This window comes from Cryptomeria japonica, chromosome 9 (genome assembly GCF_030272615.1).
Source record: "Cryptomeria japonica chromosome 9, Sugi_1.0, whole genome shotgun sequence".
Classification (NCBI taxonomy): Eukaryota; Viridiplantae; Streptophyta; class Pinopsida; order Cupressales; family Cupressaceae; genus Cryptomeria; species Cryptomeria japonica.
The window spans coordinates 591,574,311-591,596,002 of NC_081413.1; the positions used below are offsets into that span (position 1 = coordinate 591,574,311).

The 21,692-nt window shown below is 34.2% G+C and overlaps 1 protein-coding gene across 2 annotated transcripts in view; it reads left to right on the forward strand.

Annotated features, from left to right (window-relative positions):
• The first annotated feature begins 7,237 nt into the window (after positions 1-7,237).
• LOC131071843 (alpha-L-fucosidase 2) overlaps positions 7,238-21,692 on the forward strand; it is a 146,833-nt gene continuing 132,378 nt past the window's right edge. Inside the window, exons 1-2 of one of the 2 annotated variants that reach the window (XM_058007804.2) lie at positions 7,238-7,763; positions 17,996-18,141. In XM_058007804.2, the coding sequence (XP_057863787.2) occupies positions 7,511-7,763; positions 17,996-18,141 (399 nt within the window). In that variant the 5' untranslated portion in view covers positions 7,238-7,510. The remainder of the gene's footprint in view (positions 7,764-17,995; positions 18,142-21,692) is intronic. The other variant, XM_058007803.2, reaches the window with a different exon arrangement.

Sequence of the window (21,692 nt, forward strand, 5' to 3'; positions counted from 1 at the left end):
CACTTGAGTGACATTGTGATCCTTCCTACTGTATGAAACCTTTATCTACTTGTCTCTTTTTATCATGTAAATTCTTGAAAACATTGTTATCTTAGAAATATTTCCCTTGGAACTGATATCTCTACCTGTTTTGTTGGTATCCCACTACTATCACAACAAGCCTATGATAGCATTGTATAATAATAGTTTAGTGCTATCTATAAATGACATGCCACTATTATATGCCTTTTCCATAGGCTTTCTCATGCACATTGTCCATGATCTTTTCACTATTCATTCTCTTTAAGTTTTGAAGGATATTATCCACTTGATGTTACAAATTTACTTGCTATCATACCACTGTGTTCTCATGTATGTATCATACTCTTTAATTGTATGACATTGACATGCCCCACGTTGAAACTCTTCATTTCCCTTATGAAGGCATTCATCCTCTGATTATGAAGATATATCTCGACTCTTGTATCTTTATCTTACCATAGCATGACGCCACAAAATCTTCCCTCTAATCAAGGTTATCCTTCAAGCCATGAAAAATATTGTAGCATGTTTCTTTCTCCTTGTGCAAGAAACAACAATAAATTATGTGCAAAAGAAAGGACTATCAAGAAAAAATGGAGATACAAAACATAATTTGTATACATGATTAATCAGTGAAAGGATGAACATACTTTTGGTGTTGATACAATCTTTCACACATGATATCTAATAATATTGATTGTATCATACAAAGAACCATGACATCATATAAAACCAAATAAGTAGAACACGATTTATTCTTCATTAAACCATTTCCACATGATGCATGCAAATTCAACACAAAAAAATGCACATAGATTTAAAAGCTACGAGCATCTCCTTGAAAGTTCATGTAGTTTTAAAGAACAAATAGACCTGACACATTTGTATTGTTGTGTATACTTCCTTATAAGAAAGGAACAAGGACCCCTAAAAATATTTATGCATATTCAACTGCTTCATCAATACCTCCATTAAACCCTAGGTGCCATTGAAGGTCCACGTTGGGGCTTGTAACTACTTGAAATAAAAAAAATGCGTAAACCCTACCCTTACAACTAGTGCTTGCACAAAATCCATTTGAAAAGTGGGCAATCAATTTCATTGGCCCTATTAACCCCCTGACTAAATTATCAAAAGCAATATTCATCATTACCAAAGTTGATTTCTTCACACAATGGGCGAAAGCAGGGCCAATCAAAGATTGCATTATACATATAACCACCAAATTCCTCCACAATAACATAATTAATCAGTTGGGGTGCCCTTTAAGCATTAGAAGTGATGAAGGAAATCATTTTTGTTGACAAAACTATCAAGGAGTTACTCAAAAAATTTATGATCACACACAACTAGAGAACATGAGTGAGTGGTACATTAATATACCAACAATACTTTGGTCCTACCAAACCAAATATAAAAGGGCTACCTCACACACACCCTTTGAACTAGTATACAAACTAGAAGCCACCCTACCCATCAATTTCATTCTTAACAACCTTCAAATAACACTCACATTCTGGCTTACCAAAGATGAATTTGTAAAGGACAATGAAAAAATTAGATGAATTAGATGAGGATAATCAACTCACATAATATCAACTATTGACATAACGTAGAAGGCAAAAATCCTGGCATGACCACAACTTGAGAACCAAACAATTCAATCTTGGGTAGACAACACTCTTATATGATAACAAAGTCAAAAACCAATGCAAACTTAAAGTTTAGTGGCTTGGTTCCTACAAGATCAATAACATTTTGGAATTTGGAGCAATTCGGTTGGAGACCTTGGATGATATGATTCTATAGTGCTATGTAAATGGAGCAAGACAAAAACATTTTCATAATGATACTAGTCAAATTTGACTTTATAACAAGTCAAGGTTTTACCAAGGGGATGACGTTGATTGAAAAATAATATACAAACATCGATCTAGAGAGATATAAGATTGTAATTGAGAAATATAATTCAAAAATTTATATCTTAGAAGATAGGAAGGTCTTTAGGGTTAATATCTAAGAATGCATCACCTTTAGAAGGTATATGTATAAGAGATAAATCTATTCACCATAATAAATAATAGAGATAGATAACATATAGATATAAGAGATAAGGATAGATAAGAGGTATAAGATAGAATTGAGTTGTAAATAATGCACTCGATATATGTTCATATATGAATATAAATACATTTGACTTTGGTTCTAATCTATGTACAATGATGTTTCTTTCTGATTAATAACTTAAGTTAAGTAGGATCCAAAATACTCTATTTGCTGCCCAAATAGGACTGAGTTTGGGGCATTAAGACTACAACTGCAAAAGTCCTTTGGGAATATAACTCCAATATGTCTCAGGTTCATATATCTTGCTAACAACATCGCTTGACTCAATATCACATTTCTAAGCATGAGGTTGTGTTTATGGATCCTAGCTACACACTAGGTATGATTTTTCACAATGGATTCACTTTTCTTGCTACTTGAAGATTATCACATTGAAGAAGCATATGGTATGTAAAGGTTTTTCCAACGTGGATATAACAAGAAGTTTTCAAATGAGCTGGAAAGTTATGGTATTGAAGAGTTGATTATGAAAACTAAGAGATTACCTACAAGTAAGATAATGTAATTTAATAATGTGTGGTTTGTCAAAGGCAACACTCTTTGTAGTTGTTATGTGTAGCAAATTGGGAGAGAGAGGTAGGTAGATCCTCAACCTTCCATCATGAACTATAAACCCTAAAGTCTAAAAGCTATAGTAAAAAAATTAAAACCCGACATTAAAAATTTAACACTAAAACCTAAAAAATTAAATTTAATCTCTAAACCCTCAATGCTTGGCCCCAATCATAAATTCTAAACCCTAAACCATGAAAAAATTAGATAAGAGAGGTGAGATAGAGAGTAAATAGAGAAAGAGAGAGGTGGAGGGAGAGAGGTGAAATAAAGAGTACATAGAGAAAGATAGAGGGGGAGTGAGGGAGAGGTAGTTAGAGAGATGAAAAGAAGGAGAGAGAAGGAGAGAGGAAGGGGAGAGTTTTTATTTGTGATGATGCAGGAGCATTATTATGTGCTCACACTTCTATGAAGTGAAAGAGATGGATTACATGGAGAGGAATTTTTTACATAGGAACATGAACACACTATAATATGCCCATGTTAATTCTTGCATTGGAATAAATTCTAACACTTAGAGTTGGATTTTCCTTGGGCATCGAACCCAAAGGGTTGGCTTGACATGTAAACATCTTGAGATGTGTTTTTAACAAATTAAAAAAAAAACAAGTGCCGCGTAGTGGCCAATACTTGCCAATTTAATGTTGTAATAGAATTAATAAATATTAGACTATATTATTATATTGTTATTTATTTATTTATTATTATAAATATTTTTTTGATCGGTAACAGGTTTTAGATTTATATTGCTTGAAAGGAAAAATACATGCCATCGGCTGCTTTGCAGCGTTCCACTATCAAAAGACTGTGGGGTCTCGCCCCTACAAAATAAACATGAAACCCTAGATAGGAATCACTCCAACTATGCCTACCACTACAGATACATTCCAATCAACAGGAAAAAACCACCCAAAAAAACTGACAACCAACTCAAAAAACCAACCTACCGGAACCAGCCAAGGGCCTCCTTCCTGTAGAAGTTGGGGATGGCTTGACTGGTTCCTGCATTGGGCAGTGTTATCCCAACACTTATCAAGGTTCCCAACCATCCTCCTCACAACTCATTGCATTCCACACTCTTTGCGCTCTTCCGCGGGATTTGGTGACGCACCAACGACCACCCATCTTCACTAATCGGAGCCTGCGACTTCACCGGGGTATGCTTGCCACACAGTTTTGCTCGCTCCGTCGGTCCCATCTTCCACACAAAGTCCAACAGTTCCCGCCATACTTTCCTTGCATCTTCCAACTGGGTTTCAACCAGGCGAGAGGCTGACCACACCACCAAAGATTGCATTGCATCATTCCGCCCGCCTAAGCGCCTCCACGACCCTTGCACCATTCTCAAACCCACTCCAATCTCCGCACGCTCCACCACCTTCGTCAGGCCACCCGACCATTTTGATCTTAGCACTAGAGATGCCACCTACAACACCTCCTCCCTTGAACTTCCCACCATCAACGCCAGAGCCACAAACAGGGATGATACGTCCAAGTTCGTTCACGGGCGACAGTTAGTGTCCAGAAATTCGTCCCGAAGCATCAAGCGAACAACCCTCCAAAATTCTTCCTCATCCACCCTAAAAACATTCTTCAATCGGTGGCTTGCAATTGTGCCTCGAAAAGCAAGCATTTGGCCTGGTGTGAGTAGCGAAAAATTTGCTTCCATTGTTCCCTTGTCACACAGCCAAAACACAACGCTCGCAAGAGAAAATGCAGTCCTCTGCACAGTGCCAAAAAGAGAATGAGGACCATAATGACACAACCCGCTGCCACCCCATCCATTAATTTTATCGCAACTCCACATCACACCACACATCGCCAACAATCCAAAATTCCATACACTATCATCATTGCACCTACGCCGCCATTTCACAACTTGCTGTGATTACGGTGAACACAAACCACGTGAGCCATCCCCACCCCTTAACATGCATATCTAAAATGGTTCCCGCATAGCTCATACAACTTCTCGGGTTCCCCTTTCATACTCAAAGCTCCTTCATACAAATTCTAAGGGATCCAAATCCCTTAAGTCTTCAAATAAATTAAAATGTTCTGCTAAGGAACCATTTGCACCTACGTTCGAGAGCACATCAGCTTCAGCATTCACTTCCCTTAAAACATGCGATACTTTAAAATCCTCAAACCCATTCAAAAGGTTATTTATTCTTCTGATATGTTTATCTAGGTGCCAGGCCTCCATCCTACCCCTAGCGATGCCATTTACCACTAGCTGGGAGTCCCCTTCAAGGTGTAGTTTTTTCACCTCCAGTTTTTTTGCCATAAGAATTGCTTCAATTGTTGCCTGACACTCAGCTTCATTGTTAGTGCCATCCACCAATCTTTTTGCTCCAAGTGCTAAAATACTACCTTTCTCATCTCGAGCTATGACCCCTGCACCGAAAATTTTGATATTCCCCCTGGATGCCCTGTCAAATTTGATCTTGATCCATCCCCTATCTAGCGGCATCCACCCATGACTTTTAACACCAACCCTAGGAGGATAAGCCCTCAAAGGCCCATTAGCAGGAATATTAGAATTATATTATTAATAACATTATTTTATTATTAAACTTTTATATATTATTAAATTGTATTAGAATAACTAAAATAATACTGTTAATTTATATTTTTTATGTTACATATATGTTTATTTATTTAAATAATATTAAACTTTTATAAATGTAGATATAGATTCTAAATAATCTGTTAAATATTTGTTTATTGAATATGTAAAATAAATTTGAAAAGATAACAATAAATTTAATATTATTGACTTGGGTAAATAATATAAGTCATGTTATATTAGGGTTAGATAAATTAATAATGTACTAATATTCATACTATGGTAGAATGGTAATCTTGCTAGAATAGATTTAATATTAGATTTTGTTTTTTGAATATCGTGAATTGATGTAGTCATATAAAAGAAAAAAAATAAAAATATAATTGTATCCAATAATAATTTTAATACTCTTAAATAACATTCACGCTATTAACCTTAAGGTGATTAAATTGTTTAGTATCATTTTATTTGAAATATTTTTATTTGTAACTTAAGGGGACAAATGATTTTGCACATGAATAAATATAAGATTTAAGATAGTAATGATAATTAATATAGTGTGACTAAGGGAAAAAAAATTGTACTATTAGAATGAAAATATAGAAAGTATATATATTCATGTGTTGGTTGTGATATTTTTTTAAACACTACAAACTATATTTTATTAAAATAACTATTATTAATTATATTGAAGAAAGAAGAGGTTTTGTCTCTTTGGTGCAAACTGTACATAATTTATTCTTCTCAAACATAAAAACTTAACGTACGTTGGTATCTTTAAGGTATTTAGGGTTAAAGAGAGGATATATTTTATTTTTTGAATACGGTGAATTGATGTAGTCATAAAAAACATTAACCCTATTAACCTTGGATTGCAATAGTACTATCCTAACGACAAGTACTAATAACACAATGTCAATCATACTATATATCAAGTTTGCACATTTTATGTCAAGTTAGAATATACCATAATAACGTTAAGCTCTCTCTTAGCTTTCTAACTATATGTTTGATCTCTAGTTTATTTTGCTAGTTTATCTATTTTATATAAAAATTTATATAATATTTTTTTTTGTTTTTGAAATGAATTATATCTTTAGAAACTAGACTCCATTATATACATAATAATTTTTTTTTTTTAATTAATTGAAAAAAAAACATAAGAACTTTGTGTCCAACTATTTAAACCCTTTAATATTTACCATTTAAAAAAAAAAACCATAACTTTAAAAATAGACTCAAAGCACTAAGATTCTTCTCATTCAAGATGGGTCTTTTTTCATTAAAAAAGGGCCACTTAGGACCCTTTTGATCCCCCACTCCTAAATTATAGATTCGAACATATCGGATTTAGTAGAATTGGACACTCTAGATAAGGTTGTTAGAAGATATATATATATATATATAAAATGATTTAAAATTGATAAATATGAAAAATAGTGAGAGAATCAACATTTAAGAAAAGTTCCATCAATATAAGAATGAATAACATTAAAATAATAAAGTGAATGGATAAGAAATATTGTTTTTTTTTTTTTTTAATTTATGGGTTTTAATAATAACTAAATGATACAGAAATATTCTTGTATATTAAACTTTGTCAATAATTAGTTTTTGAAAAATTATAAAGATAAAAAAATATTATAAAAATATTTTAATTTTATTATTATTGAAAATATAAATATAAATATAATAAAAATAAATAAAAAATAAATCTGTTCATTTACTTATAAATATAATAAACAATACAAAATAAATAAATAAAATTTAAAAGATTTTGAAAACATTATTTATATAATTTAAAACATTACCCATATAACAAAAACCATTTCAAATCATCTAATTAATCAGATGAAAAAATATTTAAAAAAATTTCAAATAGCTGATTAATCAGGTGAAAAGATACTTAAATTGAACGATTACCTGTCAGCCGGCGGGAATTAAAAATCTACATGTCTGCCATGAAGAAAAAAACATGAATCAGGCAAATAAATTCCTACGGCTAGACCAACCCCATATTATGACAAACTTAACAGCATCTGCCATCTTTTTTAAAAAATACTTCTGATATTTTAAGTATGTTTCAAAACGTTCCATTCCCATAAAAGATGATGATTCTGACATTTGAACAAAAACACGCAATGATAATAAGAACAACATTCCTTACTGGATTAAGATTTCCCACAGGCAAAACATAATGAGAAAAACACTCTGAGATCCAAGCCAATAATTATTTGGGCAATGTCGAAACAGTACAGGAAAGAGGTGGGATTCGAAACCGGGAGCTGTGAGGAAGATTGGGTGGTGGTTCCTCGCAATGAAAGAAGCATTATGTTTTCTTCATCTGTAATGGAGGAGGAGGTGGCTGGGGAGGATCTGAAAGTGGAGTTTTTCAGACCTGCAGAGTACTGGACAGATGCATTGCCTGTGGGGAATGGGAGGCTGGGTGCCATGGTGTGGGGAGGAGTACAGCAAGAGTTGTTGCAGCTTAATGGTATGTGCTGGATATATGTTTTTACCTTTTTGGTGGTTGTGACATTTTTTTCCTATCCATGCAATTATCGACATTGTTTTTCTATTTATAGCTGTGTAATGGTTGATTTCGCTAGTTTCAATCAGAGTTCTTCTCTGTTATTGGTTATTGTGAATTCTAAGATCACAGAAAATGAGTTATTAGGAATGAATATTTACGAGAGATCTGTTATTGCTATTATTGCCTTTAAGAGATGGGTTATCATAAATAGCTCGATAGTTGAGAGATGTGTGACTGCCAATAGCCTTTCATGAGATATGGGTTGCCTTTAATAGCTATAATTGAGAGATGGACCGTATGAACTGAAGGAATGAGTTATATACTCAGATGGGTTGTTGAAGAAATGGGTAACTATCAGGGCTAAGTTATCCAGAGTAGTTAATAGTGAAGGTATCATTATCTATTAATGAGAATTGAGTTATTGCCTATGGCCATTTGAATTATAATATACTCATGTGGGTCATTTGATGGAATAACTTTTTCTGGGATGGCACATTGAAGGAATAACTCATATGCTCAAATGGGTCATTGGAGTTTTGACTAAATTATTGAAGGATTGACTCAATATTTGAATAGTCTTTGAAAGAATGAATTGCTATTCGAATGGTTGTTGAAGGAATGACTCGAGACTCATGGGTAATTGGAGGAATGATTGAAATTCAGATGTGCCGTTGAAGAAGAAAGAAGGAAAGAAATAAATTACATTAATCTCTATGGATGAGCAAAAGTAGGTCAATGGGACTCAAGTGTACATCAATTTACAATAGAAATATATGGGCAATTGAAGGTGTGATTCAGTGTCCAGGTGGGTTATTGAATGAGTCGTACTCAGGTTAACTGTTGAAGAATAACTTAAAGTGTTGAAAGTATGTCTCAATGCTCAAACAGGTCATTGAAGGAGCGAGTTGATGCTCAGATACATGATTGAAAGAATGACACATAGGGTTGTTGAAGAAATGACTTGATAAAAAATGGGGTACTAAAACATTCAATCGTACTCAATTGGGTCCTTTAAAGAATTTCCGAAATACTTGTTCTCAATTGGATCCTTTAAGAAATTACTAGAGTTTTAAACTCTGCGAACCATCTTAAAAAATAATATCTTATATTAGTATTTGAACTGCTAAAACACATATGGATACATTATTATTCATCGGCCTTTCTTAAAAGAAGACATTGAAAGAAGGTAAGGAGACATAGGTATAACTGTTTTGATTTTTTTTGGATGCTCTATACAGATGCTTTGACACTCATCCACTAATTATATTGTTATGGTATGGTAGAGTTGTGGGCAAGGTTATTGAGACTATATACTTAGATTGGATGGAAATATTATGCTGCTCTCATGAGATCAACTATAAAATTGCTGTAAAATATTAAACTTTAACTGATGTAAAATCTGAGTTCGAACGGAATTAAACTTAAACTGATGTAAAATCTGACCATCCATTAGATTATTAGAATTATGTCCCATACAGATAGAAAAATAATAATAATGTAACCAACATTATCCCATCATATATCCCCAATCCCAACAGTCCCCTGGGTTACCATGAGAGGAACGATCTGTATTAATTTAAAGAAAACCATTAATAGGAGGAGACCATCTGCTATTTCTCTTCACCTTTGTTGAGACTTGGGCATAAGAACTTGACTTGGTAATCAAGGAAGAAGACGTAGAAAGCTCTGGAAGCTTAACAATGCGAGCAATAGAAACGTGAGAGGTTCAATTATACTGAATTTAGCTTCAATTATCTCCTTAAGCTTGCATTTAACCTTGTGCACAACTTGCAATTTTCTGTGTTGACAATCCTAGAATATTTGACAATTTCGCTCCAGCTAGAGTTGCTAGAGAATAAAAGAAGGGCAAATTTGCCATGTAGTCAATAGAAAGGAAGCTGAAGCAGGAGGACGACCCATACTCTCCTAGAATTCAAAAAGGGTAGTGGCATAGACCATAGGTCTAATCCAAATCATCCACTAAAGCTTCCAGATTTCCATTGAAAGGGGCATTGGAAGAAAAGGTGATTGGAGCATAAAGGAAACCATTAATAGGAGGAGACCACCTGCTATTTCTCTTCACCTTTGTTGAGACTTGGGTATAAGAACTTGAAATGGTAATCAAGGAAGAAGACGTAGAAAGCTCTAGAAGCTTAACAATGCGAGCAATAGAAACGTGAGAGGTTCAATTATACTGAATTTAGCTTCAATTATCTCCTTAAGCTTGCATTTAACCTTGTGCATAACTTGCAATTTTCTGTGTTCACAATCCTAGAATATTCGACAATTTCGCTCCAGCTAGAGTTGCTAGAGAATAAAAGAAGGGCCAATTTCTCATGTAGCCAATAGAATGGAAGCTGAAGCAGGAGGGTGACCCATACTCTCCTAGAATCCAAAAAGGGAAGTGGCATAGACCATAGGTCTAATCCAAAACATCCACTAAAGCTTCCAGATTTCCATTGAAAGGGGCATTGGAAGAAAAGGTGATTGGAGCATTCTTCATTAGCACCATAGAGCACACAAATAGAGGGCCACTGAAAGCCTCTTTTCCTAATATTGTCCCAGGTGCATCTGTTATGATTGAGAAGCCACAAGAAAAAATTATATTTAGGCCACCCAACTTTAATTTCAAAATCTTTTCCACTATGGTTACTGAACATAATTCCATTTTTGTTGTTCAAGGAGTTGATACCCAAGAGTAACCGAATAGCTGCCTTTCAAATTATGATCCCATGCAAGGACATTAGAGTCCACCAAAGAGCTACAAGGTCTATCTTCTAAAAATGAAAGCCAAAATATTGTGATCCTTTCTGGAACCCCCACTTGGCTAGCTACAAGATACCTTCCATCTTCTGATTATAGATCTCCCTAAAGAAGAGGATCATTTAAAATTGGATACCCTTTACCAACTAACCTCTTGAAACACATCACAAAGAGCCATCAATCAAGGAACAAATAAAAGAATTGGGGGATAAATGTCCCAAGAATCTTTCCAAAATAATGCCTTATTTCCCTTGTTGACTATTTGAAAAATCCCTTCTTGTATAAGAAAAGCCCCTCTTTTTAGAGTATTCCAAATCATAGATCCCCCCAGTGATCTCCATTCCAGGAATATCATCACTATCCACCCCTCCTAAATATTTGAAGTTGAGAATCCTTGCCCATGGATGGTTTGGATTTTTTCACCATCTCCAATTAATTTTGGTTGCTAAGGCTTTGCCATTCATCTTTGATTGTTGAAGGCCAAGACCTCCCGCCTCTTTAGGTCTATATGACAAATCCTAACTTGCAAGGCTCCACTTTTGGTTATCTAGGTTTCCATCCTGCAAGAATTTTCTTGAGAGAGCATCAAATTCCTTAAGAAGACTTTTGGGGGATGCTAAAAGAAGGAATCTGTGGATTCGGAGCACCTGCAAGATAGGCTTTAAAAGTGTCAATTAACTTGCAAAAGAGATCCATTGAAAAGTCCAACGCTAACCTATTGGAAATGTTGTCATTGATGTCAAAGAGTGTTGATGCATTGGTATGTTGATGTTAAAGGTTGTTTTTCTTAAGCAAGAATGAGATTGTAGAAATTATGGTCATAGATGTTAAATTGAGAGAGTGAATTGGGCTTTGGTCCTTAGGGGTTCAGTGTTTAGTGTTTTGTTAGCAGATGGTAAGAGGTAGGATCGACCCTCGACCCTCAAAATGGCATTGCTCTCTTAGTCATTTGGACTTGGTGTTTAAACCTTGCAAATTTCATTGTAGGTATGTGGTATGGTGAATGTTCGAAGCTCAACCACCCATTTGATCTTCGACCATTGATGTTTGGACTCCTTGGTTGATGTCTATTTAATTCATTTTTTGGCTTGAGGTATGTAGAAGGTCTGAACACCTACCCCTAAAATGCACTAATCTTGATCGATGTTTGGTGTGATTAGTTTACATTTGTGAGTTTCACTTTCGGGTAAGTGGTAGGGAGTATCCATGACCCTCAACCACCATATCGAGTCTCACTAGATTAATTGGGTATTGGTTTTGGGTTTCGTTGATTGGTCCTACAAACTAGTGTGTTTTGATTTGTAATTTATGAGTGAATAAGGAGAGCCGACCCCTAATCCTCAATGTAGTTCATTCACTTTGCAAGATTTCTCTTAGGAAATTAGGCCGAGGCATTTGGACTTGTTGCTTAGCATGTTTAAGTCATTTTGGGACGAGGTATGGATGAATTCGACCCTTGATGAGCTAACTTGGCATTGTGAAGTTAAAAACTTTCTTTTCTAAGGTGAAATTTGAATAACGTGTTTTGGCTAAACTAATAACGGTCATATTTTTGAAAAGGGTGGCCAACCTATGGGACTATTGCAATATTTTTGGGTACCCAAAATGGGTATATAAAGGAGAAGTATTTTTGCAAGTTATGTATGAGTAAGTGTATGTGTGCAAGTGTAATGCTTTATCATTCAAACATAGAATAGAGTAGATGTATTTTAGAGCAGATCTTGAGATGTGGTGAAGTGCAAAAATGTTCCATCTTTTGAGAGTAGAGGAAAAATAATGCAAATCAAAGTAGAGTAGATTTATTTCTGAAGCAAGTAAATGTTTGTGAAGAAAATTGAAGTAAAAGTTGATATAATTCCAATGAGCAAATTGTTGGAGAAAAGCTAACTGTTCATCATCCATTGAAGAAGTGATTTACAAAAAATAGAAGAGATTGGTACCTCTTGAATGAAGAGATTGGTGTCACTTGCTGAGTTGGTGCTGACTTGTGGGGATTTGTGTCTCCAGTAGGTTGGTGCTCGCAAAATTTGTAAGTGGGGATTGGTGTCTCTAGTGGATTGGTTCCTGCAAATGTTGTAAGATCTTTATCATTTTGTGAGGTTTTATCTGGATAATGTTGTGTTGCACACACATGCCCCATATCCGACAGGGACCCCCCCCTTTGTCTTTGCTTTCTTTGTTGGTATTTTTCCACAACTTTGTCTTATAGGGCTTGCTCGAGTGAGAGAGAGGTTAGATCAAAATGCATCATGCAATCACAAGAGTATGATAGGGATCATAAGTGGCTTGTAGTGTTGTGATAAGAGAGTATGAGAGTCAAGGTGAATGCTTTCATTGCATCTAGAATTTAAAGGCATTTGTTGTAGGAGTGTCTATATTGAACAAATTTGATCTGAAGTCTCCTAGGAACAAGAACATTCAAATGGAGAACCATGGTGATGATGATGTGCATGAAAGAGGAGTTTTCGAGTACAACTTGATAAGCTTGAATCTATAATTTATTTAAACTTGGACTTGGAATCCTCCTTAACCCTTTAAAATCCAACTAAAGCACACTTCGCTCCCAAACTCGAACTTTGCATAACAAGTGAGAATAAGCCTTATTCCCAAAAACTTTCCTACCTCTGAGTTGCAAGACATGTGTCATAGCTGGTTCAAACTCAGACTTTGCACAACATTTTGAAATAAGGTCTTAATCCTAAAATTGTTCCTACCTTTAGGTTTTGGTTTGAGAGGGGTTGTCTTGATTGCATTCCAATATCTAAGTTTATGAGAAATGTTTTTGATAAGTGCCAACATTGCAGGCTCCTAAATTGCTTCCTAGCTCTGAACTTGTAATAATTCCCAAAAGGTGTTCCCAACTCTGAGTTTCCCAAAAGTTCTCCTACCTTCGAGCTTTACCCTGAGAGAGACTTTATTTCACAAACTTGGACTTTGCATCAAACTTAGGATTAGCCTTATTTCCAAAATGTTTCCTAGGCTTGAGTTTGCCACCTTAATCCAAAATTTCTTCTTAGGACCAAGTTTGGGTGTCTTTGCCTTAATCCTACTCTGCTTCCTAACCTCAAGTTTGGCACCATTAGGTTGTATTTATCTTGGAAAGTTTTATATTTGTCGATTGGAGGCCTAAATTAGTTTTCAAATGCCAAGTGTCCAAAGCTTTCCAAAGTCAAAAGTTTCCTTAGAGTCTTTATAATGAGACCAAGGTTCTTGAAAGGGGCATATCCACCAAATTCCAATAAAGAGAGATAGTGGTTTGAGAAGTTGAATCCTTTAATGAGTAAGAAGACCAATTGAAAAATATGTGAGGAGGTGGATATGTGTGTGTGGGAGCAATTTTGAATATCACAAGACTTACATAAATGAGAAAGATGTTTGAATTATTAGAAATCCTTAAAGTACTTAATGAGCTATTTGTCCTTGCAAATTAAAAGGAGCCAAAAGATGGAGGATCTAGCACACAGATTGAAGATATGATTCTAGTAAAGAGTAGTTTCTAAAAAAGAGCCAAAGGAGAAGAATCATCTAGAGGGGCTAGCGATTTGAGGACTTTCAAATATTATTTCCAGGTGTCACATGATGTCTAAGACGAAAAGAGGAAACAAAAGATCAAAAATTTCAAGATGATATCTTATTGAAGAAGATTGAGAGTATTTGCTAATGAAGAACGTGTGACCGAGTTGGAGAAGTATTGAGGATCACTATCACAGTCCAGAGGCTGTTATTTCCAGAAATTTTGGAAAATGGTGTCTGATTCCAGAGAAATTCTATAGGAAATATACAAAAATAGAGAGATAATAGCTGAATATGAGATGAAGTATGATTTATTGTAAAAAAAGAATCAAGTTATTGTAAAAATAACAACTTTTTGTCTAAATTTAATGTAATACAATAAAAGCCAAAAGTAAGTTATTTATCTAGTTGTCAATTTTGTGCTTTTGTGACAAAAAGTTGTTATTTCGTCTTGGGAAACGTTTAAATTTTATCCTATAGTGGAAATAGTTGGAAACAATTAGGAATTGGTTAGAAAGTTGTTGGGATCATTAAATAAAAATTGTTAGGGTTTCTAGAAGGCAGATCTGGACCATTTATAGGATTTAATCCTAGCCATTGATGTAAAATGTAATATCTATAAAAGGCCAGTGCCTCTCTCATTGTTATTATTGGAAGTAGTTCGTGGTAGAGTAGGAGTTGCTGAACAAGAATTGTTGTACTAGTAGTTGAAGCAAATGAATAAAGCATTGAAGTATGGTGTTTTCCTAGCTGCCTTCTTCTATTTGCATGGTTTCTTTCATCAAATTAGTTAAAGTTTAGTGATTTTAATGGTGAAGTGTGAGGATATTTGATGGATTTTTGGTTCATACCATAAGGGATTTGCTCATTGTAATTTTTTGTGTATGGTTAGTTTGAGCTTATTATTGCTGTTAGTTCGATTGTGGCTGTTTATTTAAGTTACACCAGAATTGGGTACTTAGATGTATTTTCATGATCTGAAAATATTTCATTTTCCTTTGGAGATTGCACCATTCTTGTAGCGTTGTGAGTTTATCTTCGATTAAACAGGAATCAGTTTGTGAGGAATTTGTCTATTTGCAGCATTAGCCATTATTGTCATTGTCCATAGATTTAGGTTAGATTCTTTGAACCCTATCCTTTTTCTCTTTATTTTAATTAGATTGAGAAGTGAAGCATCAATCAGATTGCCATATCAGATGCAAACTAGCTTGTCAGATGTGTAAATTCCTTTGTGATTACCAACAAATCACATTATTATTGAGTTTATCCAAGTGTTGTCAAGACTTGACATGGGAAACCTTGGGGTCATCTTGTTTGGACAATTCAAGAGCATACAAGATCACCTTATTCTAGAGAGGATAGGATATACTTTGTGTATTTTATTTTGTGTTGACAGAAGTGCAAACTTCCTCATCAACAAATAGTAGATAGAAATGGTCCTTCTTTGTTGTTTTTCCTCAAAAGGGTTTCCATGTAAATTTGGTGTTCTCAATCGTGTGAATCTTGTGTGTTTGTTGTTATTGTTGTCAAGTTTGATAAAGTGGAAATATTGCTTTATTCTTATTCACCCCTCCCTCTTAGTATAAGTGTGTGCTTATCAATTGGTATTAGAACACGTTTATAGTTGGGAGGTAGATCTCAGGAACACATAAGGCATGCCAAGAAGGATTCTCCTCAAATAGAGCTCCATTGTTTGATGGATCAAATTATGCTTTTTGGAGCGTAAGGATGCAAACTTACTTGATGGCTTTATCGTTTGATATTTGGCAATTTGTTGTGATTGGTTATCAAGCTCCCACAACCCTACTAATAGATCTGGCTAGAAAGAAGGCTAGTGAAAACAACGCAAAATTGATGAATGCTATCTTGTGTGGGTTGGCTGAATTTGAGTTTGTTGAGGTGATGCATGTAACCTTGCAAAAGAGATCTAGGACAAAATTCAGAGTATCTATGAAGGTGATGACAAGGTTAAGAATGATAAGCTCCAGGCTCATAGAAGATAGTTTGAAAGATTGAAGATGAAAGAGAAAGAAGATGTTGCGAGCTACTTCCTGCAAGTACAAATGCAAGTTACTTTTAGATGCTTTAATTGTGGTAAGATAGGGCATTTTGTTGCTAAGCTTGTTGGTTGAAAATTTTGTTCATCTAGGAGGATGTGCAAAATTGTGGTTTAAACCATAGCATGTGAGTATAAAACTCTCCTTATTTAGGGAAGGCTCTCCCTTTTCTACTAATACTAACTAAATCTAATTTGGGTGGGACAACAACCTTTTCTCTTTTTTCAGAAAAGATTATATTCTTTTCTCTTCCTAGAAAAGAAACAACAACTTTCAAAAGATAATTACAACAGCTTAAAGCAAGACAAGAGAGGGAATGAAGTTTCCTGAAAGCACAAAGACTTCTGTCACCTCCTCCGGGACGGGAAAACAACAACTAAGCTCAAAGTCTTGAGTTCCCACAATCCTATCTACCTTTTTCAGAATGAAAAATGAGAACAATATACATCATATGGCAGCGCAAAGTCTCCAAGTATGATGCACCTTCAAATCACTTAAAATGGGAACAACCACAAGCATAAAGTCTTGCAACTCTTCTTAGCTTTTAACACTTAACTACACTACGTCAACCCTCAATATTTGCAGCACAAAGTCTGCAAAAAATCAGATTGAAGCTCTTCTCAACAACTTTCTACTGTTTCAAGCAAATACAAAGATTTCATAAATGCTTCCCTTGCACTAGAAGAATAGACCAACCATGCCAAATAAAGAGGAAAACTCAAATGCCTAACATTGGGGATGGCTGGTGCTTAGCAAGGATGAATTAAATCGCCCAAATCCTCTCATGAATATTCCATCATTCCTAGCAAATACTTTGACAATTTCTCTTGCCTACAAGACTTCACAAATTTTTTAATTGCCTTCCGATTATGGTCCTGCATTAAACCTGTATGAGTTCACCTGCAAATCTTTTCCATGCAAATTGAAACCTTGAATGGATTCCACGGTATTGGCTAGGGAGGATCTTTCATCATCTAACCCGATCTTCATTGTAGGGTATTCATCCTAGGTTTTGCTTGAACAAAAATTTTCAATCTCCACAACTATGGTTTTCAAAAAATATCAAATAACTAGAATGCCTAAATGACTCCTTTCATTGTCCTTTTATAGCCTGAGGAGAACTTTCCAAAATAATATATTTTAAATTCACCTTTTAATGATTAAAGCTTCCGGAATTTAAATATAAAATCACTTTTTTAAATATTAACTACTTTTTCCTCATAATGTGACTTTATAATTTTATTTTATTTTACTTTCACACTAAGCAATTAAAATAAAATATTCAAATTATAAATATAATTAATTAAATACAAGTTGCTTGAAAACATTAATTTAGACAACTTAATTTAACTAAGTGAATTATTTTCTCTTGAATGCCTTGGCCAAAATGGGGACATTGCAATGTGTGATTAAGCAATGCCTATTTTACTCTTTGCATAGCTCCAGCAAGAATGCAGATTTCTGCGACTCAAAACATTTTTAAATTTCACTACAATAGAACTTACATTGAGCCAACATTCTGACTAAAGACATTCTAATCAGAAAGAGAATATCTTTATGCGACAAATATTGTTTAAGCAACACTGTTGACCCTTTGTAAGGGAAAATTTGTTACTACTATCTTGAATTCTTTGTGGAGTCATGGACTTTGTTTATATTTTAGAGTGTCTAAGTTTGCTGTTTATGGAATGTATCTTTCCTATAATATTATAGCTTGTAAGCAGCATTTTTATTCTTATAAAGTGAGAAGGTCCCATTGACAGATTTTCAATTTATTATCTATTAAGTGTGAAGATAGAAGCTGCATTTTCACGATATTCAACTTTCACCTTATTTCTTACTGGTAGAATTCTGCAGAGGATACTCTTTGGACTGGAGAGCCAAGTGACTACACAGATCCAAGGGTTGCAACTATTCTCCCTCAGGTTAGGAAGCTTGTGACAGATGGCAAATTTGCTGAAGCTTCAATTGCAGCAGAAGCTATGATTAGTCAACCCACTGAGGTAGATATGAGGCTTTCTGTTTGCTTGGTTTTTTATTTTTAATTATTTTTCCATATCTTACGGTGCAAACCATATGGAACTATATGCACTAAATGCATGCCAGATTTTCAGTGGTTCTTTTTGAACCTTCCACCTGAAATAAGTTCTCTTTGAAGATCACTTTCTTTTAATACTCTATACTCCATGAAAGCTGACAATATTCATTATTGCAAAGTGCAAAATACACATGGAAGATGATGTCTGGCTTAAAAATAGGAAGGAACTGACATTTGATCAGCTTATGATAGTTTTTAACTGTATACAGGCTTCTCGTATTTGATACATGACAAATTGATGCAAGTGATTGATCAAAACTTAGATCATGTAATTCATTGTATACCACTAGTATACCTATATTTAAAAAATATATGTAAAATATGCCGAGAGATATCTTATAATAGAAGAGAATCATCTGTAAAATAAATGTTCTTCTAAAATACTAAACACCAAGAATACAAATCCATTAAAGTCCTGCATGCAAAAAACAGTGAATCTAGCTGGAGACAAGTGGCGAGGGTTCTATTTTATTTGGAGTAATAAAATAACACCTCCACAAAAGCTGAAACATGGCATATTTCATGCATTTACCTGTCATTTGCCTGTCAAATTGTTTCAAAAATGGATTTTTGTTTACGGACACTTTGATGTCATTGTAGATGCTTCTCGGCATACTAACCTTCATTTTTTTAACCATGGATTAATATAAGCAAACAAACATGTGTTTTTTCCATTAAATTTTTAAATCTTCTTCTTCTATTTAAGTTTGGTCATAAAAATTCTCTAGGCTGGTTAAAATTGTACGTTTTATTACCAACTCCATTACAAGTATACTTTATAGTCTTCTTGAGATGTGCAGACAATATGAACTTGTTCTCGACTGAAAATATTAGGACATTTTGTTAAAATCAATTTGAGAAGACAGTTTCAATTTCAAATAACAAATTTTATGAACTCCAAAGAACTGGAAAAATTCCACAGGTATCTGCGGCAGTAGATAGTATTTGAATTGCTACATATGGTATCAAGACGTGTTAATTGAATCCAGATACAAACTCTATTATATTTAAAACATTGTAGGCCATCTGATTCTGATGAGTCCCAAACAATGATACACCACCTTTTGGTTGATATGCTAAGGTTCTCAGATTAAGTTCTTAGGCCTATTTATTCTTGTTAGGAATGACAATAACATATTGTCAATAGGATATCAATTTAGCTCGATAAATCTAAAGCTATGTTGCTGGTTCTGGTTTTGATCTTAGTTCGAGTACATTTATATGTATATGTATACATACATGTATATATACATATGTATATATATATATATATATATATATATATATATATATACATATCTATATATATATATATATCATAGTTACGAGACTCAGTTTCGCCTTTAACTCGGCAAGCATGTTTTGGGCTCGGACTCGCACTCTGCAAAAAAAATTGGCAAAAATTTGGAAAAGTGAAAAACCCAAGAAATTCAGAGATTTTTAAGGATTTAAAACTTGTTTCATGCACCCTTTATTAAATGGACCTTAAAGACACAATAACATCATAAAAAAGAAACTAATTTGATCACATACACAACTATACATCGATCACATAAGTATAAACGCAAATTGGAGCTGAAGGAAATAACACACTTAGATATATAAATATTGTCAGATGTATACAAAACTCATGGAATATGAAGTTCCTAGCATCAAAACTGAAATTATAATACTATGGCTCAAAGGAGGTTGCATTACTCATCCCAATATCACGACAAGTCATGCACTGGCATCTAAGAAAGGTCCTTGATGATCATGTTGTTAGTGTTTTATAGCTTCAGGAGCTATTTTCCCCTTGTTTAAGGCAGGTCGGCCTTCTTGTAAACAATAATATTTTATATCTTTTATTCTCTAAGGGGTGTCGACCTAGTGAAGAGGTCGCCTATCTTTGTATATATGAGAGGTGATTTCATCTCATTTGATAATGAATTCAATCACTTCATTCTTACCTCTAGCAGAAGTTTGCCATTCCATTTGCAGCAGATCAGACTTCAAGGGGAAGCTTATTTATTTGTACTTAGCATCAAGGAGTGATGCTATTATTCATTGTATTAATTCAGCCTTGAGTAAGGCCAGAGTTGTAAGCAGATTTCTGCTCTTATTCATTCAATATATGGAGATATACTTTCCTGGGTTTTTCTCCCTCGAGTAGGAAGGTTTTCCCAGGGTATCTGCTGTGTTCATTGCTCTATGTGTTGTTGTATTTCTGCTTATTTCATTTTTTATCCTAAAACTAACACGTGTAGCCATTATATTTGTTTGTCTCAATGATTGGTGTGTATATTCAACTAAGGAATTTATTAGTAATTTGTTTTTGAAGCCTTCAATACTGCATGTATCGTTGACAAGCTCATTAACAAAGAGGAGTGGTTAAGTAAAAAGATAAATGGTTATGCTCTATTTTGACTTTAGCAAGGATACTAGTAGATGAGTGTAATGTCCCCTAATTAGTTACGCTTTAATTTAACCCAAATTTGGCAAAATCTATAAATAAGTAATTGGATTTTATAGGTGTACCTTTGTATATTGTTTTCTTGCAACAAAATTAGAGAACATATATGAAATAATACTTAAACTGAAATATGAATTATATTAAATGATATCAAATTTGTTATATTAATGATTGTCAGAATTATATTTGTTGAATATGATAAGATTATTATATTTCCTAGATGATATCAGATTATTATATAAAGTCAACTACTAATCAATTCCTTTAGTCCATTAGTTGGATAGGGTGTCCAAGAAACCATCCCTCCTAGGCCCAACGTTAGAATACCATATCCCCCTTGGTTCCATATGGCAAGTGTTAGGTATCCATCATGGAGTGGCGTACCCAGCGAGGTGTTCTATCGACATTCCCCCTCATCACAACCACCTTCTCTCTTAAGCCCAAGACAAGATGCTTCACCCCTCTTGGCTCCATGTGGCAGGTGTTAGGCATCCACTATGGAGTGGCGTACTTAAGAGTCCCTCATTTACAACGAATCATTTATTATATTTATTCAATTTGTCACATTATAATAATCCATTATATCTGATATAATTGTCACATTCCATCATGTTACATTAGTGCCTTGTATTGTGTTATCATCAATATTTTCTGTTAGTATCTTTGTATCAGTATTAACCATTTATTGCTATTATTCCATTATACTGAATTTATTAGTCCTTATATTATTCGCATCATATGGATTTATAGCATTAAAATATTTTGTGCAGCCTGAATTTAATTGTATTATGTATTCCAGAATTAATGTGCAGATATATATATTTATACGTCCAGTCTGACACTATTATCATTTTAATATTATTTATCTAATTTGTCTCTCAAATCAATATTATATTAATGCCCTCTATTTGATTAACACTATACACAACAATTACCTTTAATGATATATCAATAAGATTTAATATAATTACAATTTGTTCACTGCTATACTTTAATATTCTAAA